The sequence below is a fragment of the Carcharodon carcharias genome, chromosome 16, assembly GCF_017639515.1.
Source record: "Carcharodon carcharias isolate sCarCar2 chromosome 16, sCarCar2.pri, whole genome shotgun sequence".
NCBI classification, from domain to species: domain Eukaryota; kingdom Metazoa; phylum Chordata; class Chondrichthyes; order Lamniformes; family Lamnidae; genus Carcharodon; species Carcharodon carcharias.
Window position 1 is genome coordinate 109,249,784 of NC_054482.1, and position 22,389 is coordinate 109,272,172.

The 22,389-nt window shown below is 44.4% G+C and overlaps 1 protein-coding gene across 1 annotated transcript in view; it reads right to left on the reverse strand.

Moving 5' to 3' along the window:
* adgrl4 (adhesion G protein-coupled receptor L4) overlaps window positions 1–21,151 on the reverse strand; it is a 132,879-nt gene extending 111,728 nt beyond the window's left edge. The window contains exons 1-2 of the mRNA XM_041208878.1: window positions 21,062–21,151; window positions 9,750–9,923 (exon numbers count right to left, since the gene is read on the reverse strand). Of these exons, the coding sequence (XP_041064812.1) occupies window positions 9,750–9,923; window positions 21,062–21,083 (196 nt within the window). The 5' untranslated portion in view covers window positions 21,084–21,151. The remainder of the gene's footprint in view (window positions 1–9,749; window positions 9,924–21,061) is intronic.
* Between the last annotated feature and the right edge of the window lie 1,238 nt (window positions 21,152–22,389).

Below are 22,389 nucleotides of genomic sequence, written 5' to 3' on the forward strand. Positions count from 1 at the left end.
ACCACTCAAGAAGCTTGACACCATCCAGCACAAGTCAGCCCATTCACAAACATTCACTCCCTCCACCACCGACGCACGATAGCAGCAGTGTGTACCATCTACAAGATGCACTGTAGCAACTTGCCAAGCTTCCTTACCCCAAACCCACGACCTCTACCTCCTAAAAGGACAAGAGCAGCAGATAGAAGGAAACACAACAACCTGCAAGTTCAGCTCCAAGCCACACATAATCCTGACTTGGAAATATATTGCTGTTCCTTTGTTGTCACTGAGTCAAAATCCTGTAATTCCCTTCCTAACAGCAATTTGGGTGTACCTTTTTAAAAAAATTATTCAAGGGATGTGGGGGTCACTGGCTGGGCCAGCATTTATTGCGGAACACTAGTTGCCCTTGAGAAGGTGGTGGTGAGCTGCCTTCTTGAGCCGCTGCAGTCCATGTGGTGTAGGTACACCCACAGTGCTGTTAGGGAGGAAGTTCCAGGATTTTGACCCAGCAACAGTGAAGGAATGGTGATATATTTCCAAGGGTGATGAGTGACTTTGAGGGGAACTTCAATAATGTTCTCATCTACCTGCTGCCCTTGTCCTTCTAGATGGTAGTGGTCATGGATTTGGAAGGTGCTGTCTAAGGAGCCATGGTGAATGCTTACAGTACATCTTGTAGATGGTACACACTGCTGCTACAGTGCCTCAGTGGTGGAGGGATTGAACGTTTGTGGATGTGGTGCCAATCTAGTGGGCTACTTTACATTGGATGGTGTCAAGCTTCTTGAGTGGTGTGGGAGCTTCACTCATCCAGGCAAGTGGAGAGTATTCCATCACACTCCTGACTTGTGCCTAGTAGATGGTGGACAGGCTTTGAGGAGTCAGGAGGTGAGTTACTCACTGTAGAATTCCTAGCCTCTTACCTGCTCTTGTAACCACAGTATTGATATTGCTAGTCCAGTTCAGTTTCTGGTCAATAGTAACCCCCAGGATGTTGATCCTGGGAGATTGTGATGACAATGCCATTGAATGTCAAGGGGCGATGGTTAGGTTCTCTCTTGTTGGAGATGGTCATTGCCTGGCACATGGTGAACATGTGGCGTGAACATTATTTGCCAATAATCAGTGCAAGCCTGGATACTGTCCACATCCTGCTGCATTTGGACATGGACTGCGTCAGAATCTGATGGTGCTGAACATTGTGCAATCATCAGCGAACATCCCCACTTCTGACCTTAAGATGGAAGGAAGATCATTGATGAAGCAGTTGAAGATAGTTTGGCTGAGGACTCTACCCTGAGGAACTCCTGCAGTGATGTCCCAGAGCTGAGATGACTGATCTCCAACAACCACAGCCATCTTCCTTTGTGCTAGATATGACTCCAACCAGTGGAGTGTTTTCCCCCTGTTTCCCATTGACTCCAGTTTTGCTAGAGCTCCGTGAAGCCACACTCTTTCAAGTGCTGCCTTGATGTTAAGAGTAATAACACTCACCTCACTTTGGGAGTTCAGGTCTTTTGTCTATGTTTGAACCAAGACTCTAATGAGGTAAGGAGCTGAGTGGCCCTGGCAGAACCAAAACTGGGCATCAATGAGCAGGTTATTGCTAAGCAAGTGCCGCTTGTTAGCACTGTTGATGACCCCTTCCATTACTTTACTGATGATCAAGAGTAGACTGATGGGCCGGTAATAGATAGGGTTGGGTCTATCCTACTTTTTGTGTACAGGACATACCTGGGCAATTCTCCACATAGCCGGGTTAATGCCAGCATTGTAGCTGTACTGGAACAGCTTGACTAAGGGCACGGTAGGTTCTGGAGCACAAGTCTTCAGTACTATTGCTGGAATATTGTCAGGGCCCATAGCCTTTGCGCTATCCAGTGCCTTCAGCTGTTCCTTGATATTACTTGGAGTGAATTGAATTGGCATCTATGAAGTTGGGGACATCCAGAGGAGGCTGAGGTTGTTCATCCACTCGGCACTTCTGGCTGATGATTGTAGCAAATGCTTCAGCCTTATCTTTTGCACCGATGTGCTGGGTTCCCCCATCATTGAAGATGGGGATATTTGTGGAGCTTTCTCCTCCAGTTAGTTGTTTAATTGTCCACCACTATTCACAACTCAATGTGGCAGGACTGCAGAGATTAGATCTGATTTGTTGGTCGTGGGATCGCTTAGCTTTGTCTATCACTTGCTGCTTACGCTGTTTGGAACACAAGTAGTCCTGCGTTATAGCTTCATCAGGTTGACACCTCATTTTTAGGTATGCTTGCTGCTGCTCCTAGCATGCCCTCCTACACTCTTCATTGAACCAAGGTTGATCTCCTGGCTTGATAGTAATGATAGAGTGGGGGATATGCCGGGCCATGAGGTTACAGATTGTGTTCGAGTACAATTCTGCTGCTGCTGATGGCCCACAGCACCTCATGGATGCCCAGTCTTGCATTGCTAACTCTGTTCGAAATCTATCCCATTTAGCATGGTGGTAGTGCCACACATCACGATGGAGAGTATTCTCAATGTGAAGGTGGGACTTCGTCTCCACATCAACTGTGTGGTGGACACTCCCACCGATACTGTCATGGACAGATGCATCTAGGACAGGCAGGTGGGTGAGGATGAGGTCAAGTATATTTTTCCTGTTTGTTGGTTTCCTCACCACCTGCAGCAGACCCAGTTTAGCAGCTATATCTTTAAGACTTGGTCAGTAGTGGTGATACCGAGCCTCTCTTGGTGATGGACATTGAAGTCCCCCACCCAGCGTACATTCGCACTCTTGCCACCCTCAGTTCTATCTCCAAGTGGCGTTCAACATAGAGAAACACTGATTCATCAGCTGAGGGAGGGTGGGTATGTAGCAATCAGCAGGAAGTTTCCTTGCCCATGTTTGACCTGATGCCATGAGACCTTGTGGGGTCCGGAGTCAATGTTCAGGACTCCTGGGGCAGCTCCCTCCTGGCTGTATACCACTGTGCCACCACCTCTGCTGGGCCTGTCCTGCCGGTGGGACAGGACATACCCGGGGATGGTGATGGTGGTGTCTGGGACATGATCTGTAAGATATGATTCCATGAGGATTATTATGTCAGACTGTTGCTTGACTAGTACCTACACCATGTGGACTGCAGCGGTTCAAGATGGCAGCTCACCACCACCTTCTAATGGGCAATTAAGGATGGGCAATAAATGTTGGCCTGGCCATCGATGCCCGTAACCCAATTTTTAAAAAAAAGCAATTGGCACAAATGCTGCCAATTTTGCTACAACACAAAGCACATTTTGACTGTGCATTAACATGAAAACAGCAGACTCCATGTGGGATCAAAGCCCTCGCCTGCCCGGCCTTTCCTGATACTTGAATCCTCTCACTACTGGTAACATCCCTTGTTAGTCCTTTCTGTAATTGTTTCAGGGCTTCATATCCATTCCGTGGGACAAAGGCTAGAACTGCAGACGGTGGACTGAGTAGTAGGCATCCATCTTGTGCGACACAGTAGAGCGGACAGGCTATTTGCTCTGCTTGATATTCAATCCAATTAACATCAATGGATCTATATATTGGGTAGGAAGCATAACAGGAGGCTGGTTCAATATCTCCCAATTTGCCTTGTGCCCAAGTTGGATTTCTACTGCCAACTGTGGTCTAGCCACGGTTCTCTGTAAATTTAACATTAACTCCCTGCTTTAATTTGTATTCTGTTCCTCTGCAAAGCAACACACTTTGTTGGGACTCTTTATGGTCTTAGCTTGTTTTGCTTGAGATTTATGTACCTGTATTGCAGCATCAAGACTGTAGCACACCACACCTTCTTCTGTTCTCTGTTTGAAGGAAGATCTTTGGCAATTATTCGACGAACTATGGCAAAGTGTTGTGATTTTTTTTTACTATGGGTAGGCGAGGAGGCAGGCCCCGAGTCTACCTCAGCCAGAATGGGGATTGTGCCCCATGCTATTGGGATTAATTTGATCCAAGTTAGCCAGCTAGCTGACTGAGCTAACAGAGCCTCCCACATGTCTTAAGAATACCAAACTTATCACCAAAACAGAGAAACATTCACCCAGCAGGCCAAACACTTCTGGTGGTCTGATCTATAATAGGTTGCAGCTGGTTAACGATCTAAGGGTGGTATTGCACTACCCATGTGGCATTGATTTTTAAGGTTCTCATCTTGTTTAATGGCTGAAGTCATAAATAAATGATCTAACTGCTTTGAAACACCCAGGTTTACTGTAGAGTAACATATTTTATCACAAATTAAAATTGATGCTTCAAACCCCTCGATATTGAGCTGCCCTGTCTATCTGATTACATTTTACTGTGATAATCTGGGAACGACAGCATTCATAGAATCACAGAATGGTACAGCACACATGGAGGCCATCGCAACTGTCAGTTTTTTAGTAGAGCGATCTAATTAGTCCCACTCCCCTGCTCTTGCCCTGTAGCCCTGTAAATATTTTCTTTCATGTATTTATTCAATTCTCTTCTGAATGTTACTATTGAATCTGGTTTCACAGCCCTTTCAGGCAGATGTGTTGTGGATCGCAACAAATGACTGTGTAAGAAAACGTTTCCTCATGCCACCCCTCTTTCTTGTGCTAATCACCTTAAACCTCTATCCAGCACTACCTGTCCCACCCCCCCTTTACCAGCTTATATTTCACCTCATTTCTCTATTTCCTTGGCTCTGATGAAGAGTCATACGGACGCAGAACGTCAACTGTGTTCCTCTCCGCAGATGACCATAAGACCATAAGACATAGGAGCAGAAATTAGGCCATTCGGCCCATCGGGTTTGCTGCGCCATTCAATCATGGTTGATAAGTTTCTCAATCCCATTCTCCCACCTTCTCCCCGTAACCTTTGATCCCCTTACCAATCAAGAACCTATCCATCTCGGTCTTAAATACACTCAATGACCCGGCCTCCACAGCCTTCTGTGGCAATGAATTCCATAGATTCACCACTCTCTGGCTAAAGAAGTTTCTCCTCATCTCTGTTCTAAAAAGTCTTCCCTTTACTCTGAGGCTGTGCCCTCGGGTCCTGGTCTCTCCTACTAATGGAAACATCTTTCCCACGTCCACTCTATCCAAGCCTTTCAGTATTCTGTAAGTTTCAATCAGATCCCCCCTCATCCTTCTAAACCTCATTGAGTATAGACCCAGAGTCCTCAAACATTCCTCATATGTTAAGTCTTTCATTCCTGGGATCGTTCTCGTAAACCTCCTCTGGACCCTCTCCAGGGCCAGCACATCCTTCTTGAGATATTGGGCCCAAAATTGCTCACAATATTCTAAATGTGGTCTGACCAGAGCCTTATAAAGCCTCAGCAGCACATCCCTGCTTTTATATTTTAGTCCTCTTGAAATAAATGCTAACATTGCATTTGCCTTCCTAACTACCGACTCAACCTGCAAGTTAATCTTAAGAGAATCCTGGACTAGGACGCCCAAGTCCCTTTGCACTCCAGATTTCTGAATTCTCTCCCCATTTAGGAAATAGTCTATGCCTCTATTCTTCCTACCAAAGTGCATGACCTCACACTCCCCCACGTTGTATTCCATCTGCCACTTCTTTGCCCATTCTCCTAACCTGTCCAAATCCTTCTGCAGCCTCCCAGCCTCCTCAATACTACCTGTCCCTCCACCCATCTTTGTATCATCTGCAAACTTGGCCAGGATGCCCTCAGTTCCTTCATCTAGATCATTAATGTATAAAGTGAAAAGTTGTGGTCCCAACACTGACCCCTGCGGAACTCCACTAGTCACCAGCCATCCTGAGAAGGACCCCCTTATCCCCACTCTCTGCCTCCTGCCAGACAGCCAATCTTCTATCCATGCTAGTACCTTGCCTCTAACACCATGGGCTCTTATCTTACTGAGCAGCCTCCTGTGCGGCACCTTGTCAAAGGCCTTCTGGAAGTCCATGTAGATAACATCCATTGGCTCTCCTTTGTCTAACTTACTCATTACCTCCTCAAAGAATTCTAACAGATTTGTCAGGCATGACTTCCCCTTGATGAAACCATGCTGACTTTGCCCTATTTTACCATGCACTTCCAAGTATTCTGAAATCTCATCCTTAATAATGGACTCTAAAATCTTTCCAATGACCGAGGTCAGTCTAATCGGCCTGTAATTTCCCGTCTTTTGCCTCACTCCCTTCTTAAACAGGGGGGTTACATTAGCGATTTTCCAGTCCTCTGGGACCCTCTCTGACTCTTTTTTAGTTGTCCTTTGTTGGTCTTTGTAGGCTTCCCAATCCCCTGGTTTCCCACTGCTCTTCGCCACATTGTATGCTTTCTCTTTAGCTTTTATGCTGTCCCTGACTTCCCTTGTCAGCCATGGTTGCCTCTTCCACCCTTTAGTATGCTTCTTCTTCCTAGGGATGAATTTTTGCTGTGTCTCCCAAATTACTCCCAGAAACTCCTGCCATTGCTGTTCCACTGTCTTTCCTGCTAGGCTCATCTCCCAGTCAATTCTGGCCAGCCCCTCCCTCATGCCTCTGTAGTTGCCTTTATTCAACTGTAATACCGTTACATCTGATTCCAGCTTTTTCCTCTCAAATTGCAGGGTAAATTCTATCATATTATGGTCACTTCCTCCTAAGGGTTCCTTCAGCTTAAGTTCCCTTAACAAATCTGCCTCATTACACATCACTAAATCTAGAATTGCCTGTTCCCTAGTGGGCTCCACAAGCTGCTCCAAAAAGCCATCTTGTAGACATTCCACAAATTCCTTTTCTTGGGATCCACTACCAACCTGATTTTCCCAGTCTACCTGCTTATTGAAATCCCCCATGATCACTGTAACCTTGTCTTTCTTACACGCCTTTTCTATCTTCTGGTGTATCTTGTCAGATGCTGTCAGACCTGCTGAGTTTTTCCAGCTATTTTTGTTTTTGATTTTGCTTTCTACTTAAACCTGTGTCCTGTGATTACCAACATTCCTGTCATTGGAAACATTTTCACCATATTTATTCTATCAAAACCATTCATGATTTGAACACCTCTATCAATTCTCTTCTGAACCTTCACTGCTATAAAGAGTTCCATCCCCTGCTCTCCCAGTCTCCACATAACAAAAGTCCCTCATCTCCGTTCGAGCAATGCTTCAATTTTAAAATTCTCATCCTTGTTTTCCACTTGTGAATAGAACCAGAGAACAAAGGGCTAAAAATATATGTAGTCACTCTTAAATCCAATAGGGAATTCATGAGAAACCTCTTGAGCCAGTGAATGGTGAGAGTGTGGAACTTTCTACCACAAGGAGCAGTTGAGGGGAGTAACTGATACATTTAAAGAGAAGCTAGATAAACGAGATGAGGGTAAAGGAACTGAGGATATATCACTGGGATAGATAAAGTAAATGAGAGTGGGAGGAGGCTCCTGTGGTGCATAAACACCAGCATGGATTAGCTAAGCTGAATGGCCTCTTTCTGCACTGTAAATTATAGATAATTCTAGATCGTACAGTAGAGTGCTGGAAGCATAATTCTGGGCTGAAGAAAGGAGGATACAACAGGAGGTCAGAGTTGGAAGACTGAAGGGTGCGGCAGGTTGTAAATTTGGAGGAGATTGCAGAGGTAGGGCTGAGAGAAGGCCTGGAGGGATTGAAGGTAACCATGAGGGTTTCAAATGAATACATTGAAAGAGAGGTTCAGGAGTGATGGCCTTAGTGTGCGACAAGACATGAGCAGCTGCATTTTGGGCAACTTGGAGTTTAGGGAGTGTGGACAAAACACATCCAGCAAGGAGATCATTAAAGTACTTGAGCCTGGAGGTGACAAAGACATAAATCAGGGTTTCTGTGGCAGAAGGGCTGGTCTGGGGCCAGAAGTGAGTGATGGAGAGAATGTAGGATTTAAAAGTCATTTCTAGGTTGAACAGGTCACCAAGATTGTACACATTTCGCTCAGTTTGAGGATTCAAGGAATTACTGTCAGGAGATTGGGTTTTGCACTGGGAACTGAGATCTTCTTGACGCTGAGGTGAAGGAAGTGGTGACCTCTCTGGGATCTGACATAGGGCACTCTAATAGTGCGGGGGTAGCTGTAAGGCCTAGAGGATTAGTGGAAGTTTGGAGCTGGAAGTTTTCATATGGAGTTGACCCTGTGCCTGTCGATGATGAAGAAGAAAGGGTTAAGGATAGATTTTTGTTTGACCCTCAAGGCGATGGTGCAGGAACAGGAAAGGGAGACAGGGACCATCACCATTTGCCCATGGTCAAACTATCCCACTACCCATCTTAAGAAATCTCTCTGCAATTCCCGATTTCCTTTCCTTTGTTCCCCCATTTGCCTATCAACAATAACTTGCATTTATATAGCACCTTTAAAGCAGTAAAACCTCTCAAGATGCATTCCAGGAGAATTGTTCGCAAAACAAAAGTGACACTGGTTGAAATAAAACATTATGAGAGATGACAGAAAGCTTGGCCAAAGGGGTAAGTACACAGGAATTAGGAGCATAAGTTGGCCATTTGGCCCCTCGAGCCTGCTCAGTTGTTCGATAAGATCATGGCTGATCTGACTGTCGCCTTAACTCCACTTTTCTGTCTGCCCACCATAACCCTTGAGTCCCTTGTTAATCAAAAATCTATCTGACTCGGCCATGAATATATTCAATGGCCCAGCTTCCACTGCTCTGTAGGGAATTCCAGAGACTAAGGACCCTCTGCGAGAAAAAAAATTCTCCTCATCTCAGTCTTAAATGAGGGACCCCTAATTTTTAAACTGTGTTCCCTAGTTTTTAGGTTACCCAATAAAGAAAAAGATTCCCTCAGCATCCAGCCCGTCAAGTCCCCTCAGGGTCTTACACGTTTCAATAAGATCACCTAAACTCCAATGAGTATAGGCCCAACCTGCTCAATCTTACCTCATAAGGCAACCCCCTCATTCTAGGAATCAGTCAAGTGAACTTGGAGCTTCTTAAAGGAGATGAGAGAAGGGGAGAGATGGAAAGGTTTAGGGAGCGCAATACTGTGCTTAGTTGATGGCAGGGCTACAAAAGGAGGGGCAAGTGAGAACTGGCGGGTGTACAAGAGGCCAGGACTGCGGGAATGCAGAGCTCTTGGAGCATTATGGAGAAGGAGAAGTTTCGAGAGACGGAAAGGGGTGAAGCTGTGAAGGTCTTACCCCCTATTCCCCCTCCCTGATTTTTCTTGGTGGGTGAGGATCCAATTCAGGGGCCTTCTTAAATTAAGTGCCCCCTGGACTGTCAACATTCATATTGTTGTAATCCAGAGACCCAGGCTAATTCTCTGGGGACATGGGTTCACATCACACCACGGCAGCTGGTGGAATTTAAATTCAATTAATAAAATCTGGAATTGAAAGCTAATCTCAGTAATGGTGATCATAAGACTACCATTGATTGTTGTAAAAACCTATCTGGTTCACTAATACCCTTTAGGGAAGGAAATCTACCATCCTTAGCTGGTCTGGCCTACCTGTGACTCCAGACCCACAGCAACGTGGTTGACTCTTAACTGCCCTCTGAAATGGCCGAGCAAGCCACTCAGCTCAAGGGCAATTAGGGATGGGTGACAAATGCTGGCCTTGTCAGTGATGCCCACATTCCACGAAATAACAAAAGGAACAGTCTAATAGGATCTAAGTACAATAGCATTCTCCACGTTACAAAAACACTTGGAATGCACTGGGCTGAGTAAAAGAACCCATTATAGTCCACCTCACCAGCCCTATTCTTCATGAATATCTGAATCTCTGTCAAATTGCATTTTCTTAGACACTGTTTTCCTACCTTCACAGTGCCGTACTCCATCGCCTGTGAAGCCAGGGTTGCAGTAGCATCCGAGTTTCCCGCCCATCACTGTGCAGGTAGCGTTCGCGTTGCACTCATTGCTGCAGTCTTTGTTACCGTCAGTGCTGGAGCTTAGCGAGAGGGAGCAGAGATCCAGCAGACTGGACAGCCACACTGGAATTTGAAAGGTGAAAACATAATTGGACAAAGGGCACAAAGCACAGCATCAAAAAGTCAAAATCAACGGCTCTAAACGTGGCGATAGAGTCACCCAAAGGATTCTTAAAGCATAGCGAACAAAGAAAACATGGGAAAATATACATTTCTAAGCTCTCACTTGAAGATCTACTAGAATTCTGTTTACCAGTTAGAGTCATATCGCTCATTAGGAGACCACTCGGCCCATTCTTGCCTGCGCTGGCACTTTGAAAGAGCTTGCTCTCTCCAGAGCCCTGCAATTTATTTTCCTGTTCAAGTATATATCAACTTCCTTTCTGAAAGTTGCTTTTGAATTGGAGACCACCACGCTTTCAGGCACTGCATCCCAGATCATCACAGCTCCAGTTGTAAGGGAATTTCTCTTCATAACCTTTGACCTTACCCCTTCCCCATCACTAAAATACTTATCCATACCTTTTGTCACCTCAGCTTGGCTCAGTTGGTGATATTCTTATTTCTGGGAATTACAGGGTCTACAGCAGGAACGCACTCAGGATCCAGACTGAGTGCAATCCTGGAAGAGCCCCTCGATTGTTAGCACTGCCATCTTTAGAAGAGGTTTTAAACTAAACTCCTGTTAGCCTGGTTTGGTACGTGTTAATCATCCCATAGCCTTGCCTGAAGATGAATTACAATACATAGATTTTACAGGACAGAAACAGGCCATTCTGCCCAGCTGGTCTATGCCAGCTCATGGCACATGAGCCTCTTCCCACCCTACTTTATCTAACTCTATCGACATGTCCTTCTATTCCTTTCTCCCTCATGCCTGCTCTGCCATTCAATTAGATCATCGCTGATCTTATCCTCGATGCCATCTTCCCACACTATCCCCACATCCCCTGATGTCACTGGTATCTAGAAATCTATCGATCTTTGCTTTGAACATACTCAATGGCCAGGATTTTTCCCGTCGGTGATTTGGGGGCGGGGCCCGCTCGCCGACGGGAAAATAACACGGGTTGACCTCGGGAGGAATGCCCGACATCATCCCGGTCCCTTTAAATTTTTAGGAAGGTGGGTGGACAGCGAAATCAGCTGTCCGCCCGCCGACCTGATAATGGCCAATTGAGACATTGTCACATGAGGGGGACATGTTAATAATATTTTTATTTCTCTATTTTTTTAACTTTTGTACACTGTCAGTAATCTCCCTGAGACAGCACTTTGTCTCAGGGAGCAGTGAGCTCTTTCATGTGCACGAGTGAAAGAGCGGACTTTAACAGCTGGGGACTCCCTCCCCCCCACCCCCCAGCACAGGAGGTGCATAGCGCTTCCCATCAGGCAGGCCGCTGGGCGGGCCTTAATTGGCCCACCCACTCAAAATGGCGGCCGGCCATGTTTCGGTGGCGGGGGTCAGCTGTCCGCCCGCTGCCGAGCCGGTGGGGCCCGCACACCCGCCAAGGGCAAAATTCTGCCCAATGACTGAGCTTCCACAGCTCTCTGAGGTCGAGAATTCCAAAGATGCACCACCCGCTGAGTGAAGAAATTCCTCTTAATCTTGGTCCTAACTGAGACTGTGTCTACTGGTTCTAGATCCCCAACCAGTATAAACATCTTTCCTGCATCTACCCTGTTGAGCCCTTTAAGAAACCTGTACACTTCAGTGAGGTCAACTCTCATCCTTCGAAACGCTAGGGAATACAAGCCCAGTCTTCTCTAATGGGATAATCCAGCATCCCAGGGTGGGTTGGTCAGTATATCCTTCCTTTGGTAAAGAGACCAAAACCGCACACAATACTCCAGGTGTGGTCTCACTAAAGGTCTATAAACTGTAGCAAGACTTCCTTACTCCTGCACTCAAATCCCCTTCCAATAAAAGCTAACATATCATTTGCCTTCCTAATTGCTTGCTGCACCTGCATGTTAATTTTTAGTGACCTTGAACAAGAACACCCAGGTCCCTTTGTACATTAATATTTCCCAATCTCTCCCCATTTAAAAAATACTCTGCACTTCTGTTTTCCAAACCCAAGTGGATAGCTTCATATTTTGTCACATTATATTCCATCTGCCTTTTTCTTGCCCACTCTCTTAGCCTGTCTAAATCCCTTTGAAGTCTCTTTGCGTCCTCCTCACAACTCACATTCCCACCAAGTTTTGCGTCATTAGCAACTTGGTAACATTACATTTGGTCCCTACATCCAAATCATTTAAATAGGTTGTGAACAGCTGTGGCCCAAGCACTGATACTTGTGATTCCCCACGAGTCACAGCCTGCCAGTCTGTGAATGATCCATTTATCCCTACTGTCTGTTTTCTGTCCATTAATCAATCCTCAATCCATGGCAGCATATAACCCGTAATCCCACGTGCTCTAATTCTGCTTACCAACTCCGGATGGGACCTTACTGAAAGCCTTCTGAAAATCCAGATACACCCTTATCCATCCTGCGGGTAACATCCTCAAAACTTTCCAACAGGTTTGTCAAACATGCTTTCCCTTTCATAAATCTATGTTGAGTCTGCCAATCCTACCATTATTTTCTAATTGCCCAGTTATCACATCCTTTAGAATAAATTTAGCATTTTCCCAATTAATTATGTTAAGTTAACAGGCTTGTTTTCTCCCTCCTTTTTTTCTTAAACAGCGGGATTATATTTTGATCCACAGGCACCATTCCAGAGTCTATAGGATATTGAAAGATGATCACCAATGCATCCAATATCTCGACAGCTACCTCTTTCAACACTGTGGGATGTACATCATCAGGTCCAGGGGCTTTATCAATTCTTAATCCCATTAATTTATTCAGCACTACTTTTTTACAAATGCTAATTTCTTTCAGGTCCTCAATCTCACTAGGTCCTTGGTTCCCCAATATTTCAGGGAGGTTTTCTGTATCTTCCTCTGTGAAGGCAGAGACAAAGTATTTGTTTAGTTTCTCTGTCATTGCCTTATTACACATTGTAAATTCTCGATTTTCTGCCTGTAATGGACCCACATTTGTCTTTACTAACCTTATTCCTTTTATATACCTGTAGAAGCTTTTATAGTCCATTTTTATGCTCCTTGCTAGTTCACTTTTATATTCTATTTTTTCTTTCTTTATCAATTTCTTGTTTCTCCTTTGCTGAATTTTAAAATGCTCCAAATCCCCAGGCTTATTACTTTTTTGGCAACTTTATATGCCTCTTCCATCGATATAATAGAAGCTTGAACTACTCTTGTTAGCCATGGTTGGATCACTTTTCTTGTTGGTTTTTTTGTGCCTTAAAGGAATGTAAATTTGTTGCAAACCATGTATCAATTCTTTAAATAGCAGCCATTGCCTATCTATCATTATACATTTTAACGTAGTTCCCCAATGTACCTTAGCCAATTTGCCCCTCATACCTTTGTAGTTTCTTTTGTTTAGATTCAAGGCCCTAGTTTCAGATTGAACCAAATCATTTTCAAACTTCATGAAAATTCGCACTTATTATGGTCACTCTTCCCTAAAGGCTCCTTTACAATGAGAATATTAATTAACCCTTTCTCATTGCACAATACTATATCCAAATAGCCCATTCTCTAGTTTGTTTCTCAACATATTTTTCTAGAAAACCATCTTGTATACATTCCAGGAATTCATTCTCCTCAGCATTCATGCTAATTAGGTTTATCCAGTCTATCTGTAGGTTGAAGTACTCCATGATCACGGAGTTACCCTTGTTACACGCACCTCTAATTTCCTGATTTATACATTACCACTACTATTTGGTGGTCTATGAACAACTACCAAAGTTTGCCGCCCCTTGCTGTTTCTTAGCTCCACCCAAACTGATTCTACATATTCATCTTCTGATATACGATCCTCTCTAATAACATACTGATCTCATTCTTTATTAACATTGTGACACCGCATCCTTTTCCTTTTTGTCTAATCTTCCTAAATGTTGAATACTCATGAACTTTCATCTCCCAGCCTTGGTCACCCTGCAGCCACATCTCTGTAATGGTAATAAGGTCATATCTGTTTACATCTATTTTTGCCATCAATTCTTCTCCCTCGTTACGAATACGGCATGTATTCAGATAGAGTGCCTTTAATTTTGTTTTATTATTTTCGTAACTCTAGCCTTAACTGCGGGCACACTCTTATGTTTGTACACTCTGTTCCTTCCTGACATGTTCTGATAACCATTTCCTTTATTAAAACCCTGTCCTCTTAACTTCTCCTGTCTCATTAGTTTCTCACATCTTCCCTCAATTCCCCTATTTAGTTTAAAGCCCTCTCCACTGCTCTAGTTATAAGCCTTTCCAGAACACTGGTACCAGCACAGTTGCAGTTTACAGACCATTCCAATGGTATAGCTCTCACTTTCCCCAGTACTGATGCCAGAGCCCCATGAATTGAAGCCCATTTCACCCAAACCAATTGTAGAGTCATACGGACTCGAAACGTTAACTGTGTTCCTCTCCGCAGATGCTACCAGGCATGCTGAGTTTTCCCAGGTATTTTTATTTTTATTTTTGTTTTGGATTTCCAGCATCCACAGTTTTTTTGCTTTTATCACCCACACCAATCTTTGAGCTACACATTTAACTCTCTAATCATATTTACCCTACACCAATTTGCTCATGGCTCAGAGATAATTACCTTTAAGGTTCTGCTTTTTAATTTAGCCCCTAGTTTCTCATACTCTCAAAGTAGAATCTCCTTCCTAGTCCTATCTAGGTGGTTACCTAGGTGGACCACGGCCACTGGATCATCCCCTGCCCACTGCAAGTTCGTCCGCAGCCCAGAGCAGATGTCCCAAACCTTGGCACTGGGCAGGCAACACAGCCTTCTGGTCTCTCGCTCTCAGCTGCAGAAGTCTGTGTCTAACCCCCTCAATATATTGTTGCCCACTACAATTGCATTCCTGTTAGCTCTCCCAGCTTGAATGGCTTTCTGTACCCTGATGCCATGGTCAGTCTGCTCACTCACCCCTGCAGTCCCCACTCTCGTTTGTACAGACCGCAAGCACCTCAAACCTGTTGGGTAATTGCAAGGGATGAGGCTCCTCCACTTTGACTTCCTCAATCCCCTTACCTGCCTCGATTGCAGCCACACCCTCCTCTCCCTGATCACTGACCAAAGCATGTATTTATCTAGCTTCCCCTTAAACGCATCTTGGCTATTTGCCACACCAATTCCACATGGCAGCATGGTCCACATATAATCATTCTCTGGATAAAGACGTCGCTACTGAATTCTCTATTGGGTTTATTTATGACCTTCTTATGTTTTTGTCCCATAGCTTTGGGCTCTCACAAGTGGAAGTATCTACCTTAACTTCCACCCTCTAGAGTAAAGAGAACAGAGCCCCAATGTGTTCAGCCTTTTCTGATAGTTATAACCTCTCAGTTATGATATAATTCTTGCACTTTCATCAATGCCTCACATCCTTTTTGTAATATTGAGACCTAAGCTGTGCACAGTGCCCGAGGTGTGGTCTAACCAAGGTTCTCTAAAAGTTTAACAAGAAGCAGGGAGTTAACTAATGGCCTAGTCAACATTCGCTCTTAAACAACATTATCAGGAAAAAAAACAGATTATTCTTGAACATTTTGGACGATTATAACCAATCTGTTGCTTGCAGGACATATTGCTGATGCAGAATTGCCATGTTTGATGACATAAAGCAGTCATTGCAGTCCAAAAGCAATTCACACATGAAGCGATGGACATTCAACAGAACACAATGAGCTGCTACCTGGATGAGCATTTTTATTTATTCCTCCATCTTGAAGCAGTCCATGTCCAAATGCAGCAAAACCTGGACAATATCCAGGCTTGGCAAGTAACATTTGTGCCACACAAGTGCCAGGCAATGACCATCTCCAGCAAGAAAGAATCTAACTATCGCCCTTTGACGTTCAATGGTATTACGATTGCTAAATCCCCCACCATCAACATCCTGGGGGTTACCATTGACCAGAAACTGAACTGGTCTAGCCATATAAATACTGTAGCCACAAGAGCAGTTCAGGGGCTAAGAATCCTGCAGTGAGTAACTCGTCTCCTGACTCCCCAAAGCTTGTCCACCATCTACAAGGCATAGGTCAGGAGCATGATGGAATGCTCTTCACTTGCCTGGATGAGTGCAACTCCAACAACACTCAAGAAGCTTGACACTGTCCAGGATAAAGCAGCCCACTTGATTGGCACCACATCCACAAACATTCACTCCTCCACCACCGAAGCACAGTAGCAGCAGTGTGTACCATCTACAAGATGCATTGCAGGAATTCACCAAGGCTCCTTAGGCAACATCTTCCAAACCCACAACCACTACCATCTAGAAGGATAAGGGCAGCAGATACATGGAAACACCACCACCTGGAAGTTCCCCTGTCACTCACCACCCTGACTTGGAAATATATCAGCTTTCCTTCACTGTCGCTGGGACAAAATCCTGGAACTCCCTCCCTAACAGCATTGTGGGTGTACCTATACCACATGGACTGCAGTGGTTCAAGAAGGTAGCACACCACCACCTTCTCAAGGGCAACTAGGAATAGGCAATAAATGCTGGCCAAGCCAGCAATGCCCACATGCAGTAAATGATTTTTTAAAAAGAAAGCTCATTTAACATCTGCACCCACAAATTTCAAAAGTAGTCAAAGGAATGTAAAATAAATGAGGCATATAATGGGCAGACAATCTAATTCCTTCAGTTTCCCCATCAAACAGATTAGGCTGGCTACACACTTCCAGCAGAGGAGGTGGCACAATCAGGAAGCGGATTTTTCCGTGTTTTGTCTGTGGCTCAGTTGGTAGTACTCTGCACTTTGATTCCCAAGGCTCTGGGTTCAAGTCCCACTCTAAACCATGAGTGTAAAAGTCTGGACTGAAACCTATATACTGAGGGAGTGTTGCCTGTAGGAAGTGCTGTCCTTTGGATGAGATGCTAAAACTAAGGTGTCATCTGTCCACCCAGATGAATGAAAGAGATTCCCTGACAGTATTTTGAAGAATTGGGCAGATCTTCACATCATCCTAGGCGATATTTATTCTTCAAACACCAACAAAGAAACAGATGATCTGGTCACTATCACAGAGATGTTTGTGGGAGCTTGCTGTGCGCACAAGTTGACTACACTTCATTGGCTGTAAAGTGCTTTGAGATGTCCTGTGGCCCTGAATAGTGCTGTGTGTTATGACCATTTTGAAATGTCTGTAATGTTGCTTGATTGTATTGAAGCACCACAGGGTGCGACATGATCTACGTGGGAAACCTGAAGATGATTGCACGTCTTATGATGGCCACTTTGAAATGTTTTGTAATGTTCTTTCAGATATTTTATGAATAATGTATATTTTTGGGAAAAAAATAGTGCTATAGAAATGCAAGTCTATTTTTCTCGTATAAGAACACTGAAGCCAGTTGTAGTGTCCCAGGGACACCATTCAGCATTGACCAAATGATCCAGCTTGGTACTTTACTCAGCTCCAATACTGTTCTCCAATCGAGCTGTCTGGATTGAGACCAGTTCAGAACCAGCCCAGTTCTCAGTGTTCAAACCTGTTTCCGTCTATTTTTTTCCCATTCATCATCATATTCCTAGCTGTGAATTGGAGGGAATCCAGGAACCCCTGCCCAGCCCAGTAGTTGCGATATGAATTCAGGACAGCGACTTAAAACTGCTGAGAGAAATAAAAGTCTGACAATGAGGAAGACAGATGTACTTTGAAATCATAAAGAACACCCAGTGTACAGGAACAGAAATGTTTTATAAAAACAGGAAGAAGGTCCAAACTAGCCAACACCTTCGCAATAGATCAAGCCCTCTTGATCATGACATCCTTTAATCCTTTTGCTTTCCAGAAATATTTTGAATTGTTCGTTAAGTACTGTCTACTTCAAAGCCCTTCCCTGCTAAGTCATTCCAAAATTCTGCCTATCCTCACTTGTTATGAGATCCCTCATTTTTCACTCATCTCCAGTGGGATTTAAACCTTTTGGGACACTGAACAATTTGCCTGGATCACTTTCATGAATTTCTTTCCAAATCTTAAAAATTTCAATTTGAAGCCTAAATCTCTTATTTATTCTAAAGAGTCTCCCTTGTTACCATGTGTATGTAACAAGGTGTAAGAAAGAATTTGCATTTCCATAGTGCCATTCACACCCTTGGGATGCCCCAACCCATTTTTCAGCTAATTAAGCACTGTTGGAATGTAGGAATCGCAGCAGCCAATTTGCACACAGTAATTTCCCACAAACTGCAGTGTGATATTGACCAGATAATCTGTATTGTTGACCGAAAAATAAATGTTGGCCAGGACAGTGGGGAGAACTCTCCTGTTCTTCAAAATAGTGTCATGGAATCTTTTACATGAGGGGGCAGGTGGAACCTCGCCTTAGTAGCACATCAAAAGTTGGCACCTTCGATGATGCAGCGCTTCCTCAGTACTACACCAAAGTGTAACTTTTTAACTCAGAAGTGAGAGGGCTTTGAGGCATCCAAGGGTTTTATTCTTTGATGAGGTACTAACTTAGTCCCAACAAATGGGTTCATGCTCACATTTAAATAGAGAGAAAGAGCCTGATTGCCTTCAAGTAAGCCAATTTTTTCTGTGGCTCCTTTGAGCAGGGGCTTACTATGTATCAGGAATCCATGTTACAAAAGTCATGATAAAATTGCTGTAAGGTAGACTTTCCGTGGAGTTCCTCCTGATTTCCTGCCAAGTTCTTCAGTGAGTGATTAACCCCGGGAGAAGTAATTTCCCCAGGAGTAGCACCATTCTTCTGCCTAAATGTGGGATTGCCAGGGACTCTGTGTGGAAATTCAGCTCTGCGAACCTTGCATATAAAAGTGTACAGTACTGAGCAGTGGCAGAATTGTTGTTGGTGTGCCATCAATCACCCATGCAGTTCTGAGTTGTACGATATGGGCTTATGCCTAAGAAAGTGGTAGGATGAGGGCCACTTATCACACGGTGGTGCGGCTGGGGCCCTGTATCCTTGGATTAGTTGAATGTTGGCCCAAATATCCAAAGGTCCACCTCACACAGACCTATAAAGCAAGAGCCCATATACAGGATGAGCTTGCATTGGTGTAGCATCTTATCCCAATGAATTGTTTTTTTTTGAATTAGAAAACATGGACAATTTACACGCAGCAAGCTCCCACAAGCAGCAATGGCATAACGATCAAACAATATGTTTTTTTAGTATTACTGAAAGAAGAGACATGCAGTCGAAGCTTTTCATCTTGCACTCAGCAGGACAGATGCAAGAATGCCAAATTTCAAAGGAACAACAATTTACACTGCATGAGAAAAGGGTGCTGATTGTCTGGCAAGTCAGCTCTGATTGGTTGAGGTGTAGCTATGGAGAAAGCACCAGGGATCTATTGTTCCCCCATCTCCCCCTTCCCATGCTTTTGTTTAGTTCAAATAAGTTGCAATCCCTGGAAATGTTCCCTTTGCCTGTGGAGCACAGGTCCCTGCGTAGGAATATATGTAGATTCTAGCAAGCGTAACTGGGCCACATTGCGAGCCCGGCTGACAATCTAAAATTGGTTGTTAGTGTAATTTTTTTGGTAAACTCGGGGTTGTTCAGCAGGTGCTGTTCAATATATTTTTTAGTGATGCTGGCTGATGGATAAACCTTGGCCATTTCGTCGGAAAGGTGACACTGCTGACAGTGGCAGCCCTCGCTCAGTTCAACACTGATCAGCTAAATGTAGCAAACCCACCCATTAACTTAACACTTCCATCATGCTAAAAGTACTCAAAGTGCTTCACACAATGAATTGCTTTTGAAGCGTCTTGACCACAAATTTGTAGGCAAATGTAACTGTAACTGATAAATCTATGGTTTTATTACCTAATCGTTTGATATTTAATTCTAGCAATCTTGATTGTTATTTCTCATGGAAGTTGGGTCACCAGGGAGGGAAGGTTTGCTTTAATCACTGTGTACTGCTGACATTGTAAACATGACGGGAGGATTTCCTGCAATTCTGTTTTCCCCAGCAAAACAGTAAAACCATGCTTCCAGAATTGCTTCATGACCTTACTGAGAATCATACAGGAAAGAAGGGAACCATTGGGTCCATCATGCCTGTGCTGGCTCTTATAAAGAGCTAATCAATGCTCATTCCCTATCATCCTGTGGTTGTTTCTCCTTTCTCGATTATTTATCCAATTCCAATTTGAAAATTGCCATTGAACTTGCTGCCACTTTTAGGCTGTGCTTTCTGATGTAACAATTGTCCTCAAATCCCCTACGGTTCTTTGCCAAGTACCTTAAATGTATGTTCTCTGTTTACCAGCATGCCTGCCAATGCAAAACAAATCCTTTTTATTTACTTTATCAAAACTCCTCGCCATTTAAAATCTATTAAACCTACCTTTAACCTCCTCTTCTAGAAAGAGAACAATCCCAGCAACTTGCAATAGCAAATATAGAAAATCCTGCCACTGTTTACAATGGAGCAAACAGTCAGTGGCCAGTGGAAGCCTCCCTCTGCGTGCTCGCCTTCTAGTTTAACTCATCAGTCGAATATTAAATCAGCTTCACTCGCAGCATGCCATTAACTGACGTACCAAACTCACAGCAAAATCCATTGCTAAAAGAAATTATTGCCCTTCAGATAGTTTCAGTAACTTTTTCCACCACAGTTAAGTTGCAGAGCAAGGACAGAAACCTAACACTCAATAAAACCATGACAAGGTTTTAAGAAACGACAGTAACAATGAAAATAACTACTTGTGTTTATTCAGCACCTTTAGCGTAGGTGGTTCACAGGAGTTTTAGCAAACAAAATTTGACATAAGGAGATATCAGAATAGATGACCAAAAGCTTGGTCAAAGAGATAGATTTTAAGAAGCACCTTAAGAGAGGAGATAGAGAGCAAGAGATGGAGGAGTTCAGAGATGGAATTCCAGAGCTAAGGGCCTAGGGAGCTGAAAGCACACCTGCCAATGATGGAGCGATGAAAATATATGTAACATTTATTTAGCATGAGTCTGCATGCCAAACAAAGGAGCAGAACACTCCTCTTACATATCTACTTTTCTTCGCTATTTGCTTGCCCAAAAAGCAACGATGCACATTAGAAGCGGCTGCCAGGACCTTTCCGTAAAGAAAGATGATCTGTTTGCACACTTACCGCACAGTAAAATGAATTTCATGGAGGCTGCAGTCTTCAGCCTGCTCGGTGATGTGAGTTGGGATGTTCGAGGCACAGCTCCCTTACTCCGAGGCTGCGAATTTCCTGACAAACTTTTTTCCTGTTTCTGAACTAAGGATCTGAGATCATCACGTCCTGCCCAGATTTCGCATTCCCCGATAACCAGGATGGACTAAAGCACTGGGTTTTTTCCCTCTCTCTCTCTCTCTCTCTCTTCATAAGGGAAAACAAAATGAGCAAACAGCATTGAAAGGAAATGAAGATAAACATTTCAAAACAATAAGGACGGCAAAACACTACGTGGGGAGGATTTTTCCCCTCGTCGGGGGGGCGGGTCCGAGAACGGCTGTGAGAATGACCGCCGGCCGCGATCGGGCTTTCACGCCGGCTGGCCCATTGGCGGCCCGCCCAAGCGTGAGAGGCGTGCCAGGAGCCTCAGCGCTGCCAGGGTGGGAGGCGGGAGGAGCGTGACTGCTGAAGTGGGTGCACGAGCAGGGGCGCGCTCAGGGCAAGCTCCCTCAAGGCGCAGGGACTGCCTCGGGGAGCTGAAGACTTTTAACCTGCAAAATAAAGATTTAGAAAATAAGGAGATCGTGTCCCCCGCATGCGACCCTGTCACACGAAGAGGGACCTGTTTAAAAAAAAAAGGAGGTTCAAAACTTTTTATTGGTTCTTTATTTGCTGTTCGAAACCTCATCCCGCCCTTGGTCGAGGCTTTGTTAAAAGTGCAAAGGCTGCCTGGCCTATTCACCCAACTGCCAACCGAACGGTTGGATGGGGCAGCAAAAAACTCAATGTAATTAATTGGTTAAAGGCCTTGATAGGCCTCTTAATTATCAGCGGACCCGCTGCCGCTTCTCACGCGCGCCCACTGACTGAAAAACCACGGGAGTGCGCGGCGACATCGGGACACTCGCCCGGCATCATCGGACGCTATTTCACTCCCGTTTGGATCGGGTACACGCCGGCCGGCTGGCCGGAAAATTCTGCCCGATGAATGACCAAGAATTTCAACGGTTAGAAACTGATGCCTGCGCTTGGAGCAGTCAAATACCTAAGGCAAGGTTTATGTCCAAGTTTATTATGAGCGTTGACATACTCCTAGGGACAATCTGTAAATATTTCAATGCTCCTGGGTTTCCCCAGAAAATAGCGACACACTTCTGGAGAGCACCTGAAGCATGTTGTGGGGTGGGGGGGGGGGCGCGGGGATATTCCTTGTAAGCCTTGTAAATCTTGTAAATCTTGACCCATTCCAGGGGGCTTCCAGCAAATATTGACACACTCCTGGTTTCCCTTATAAATTT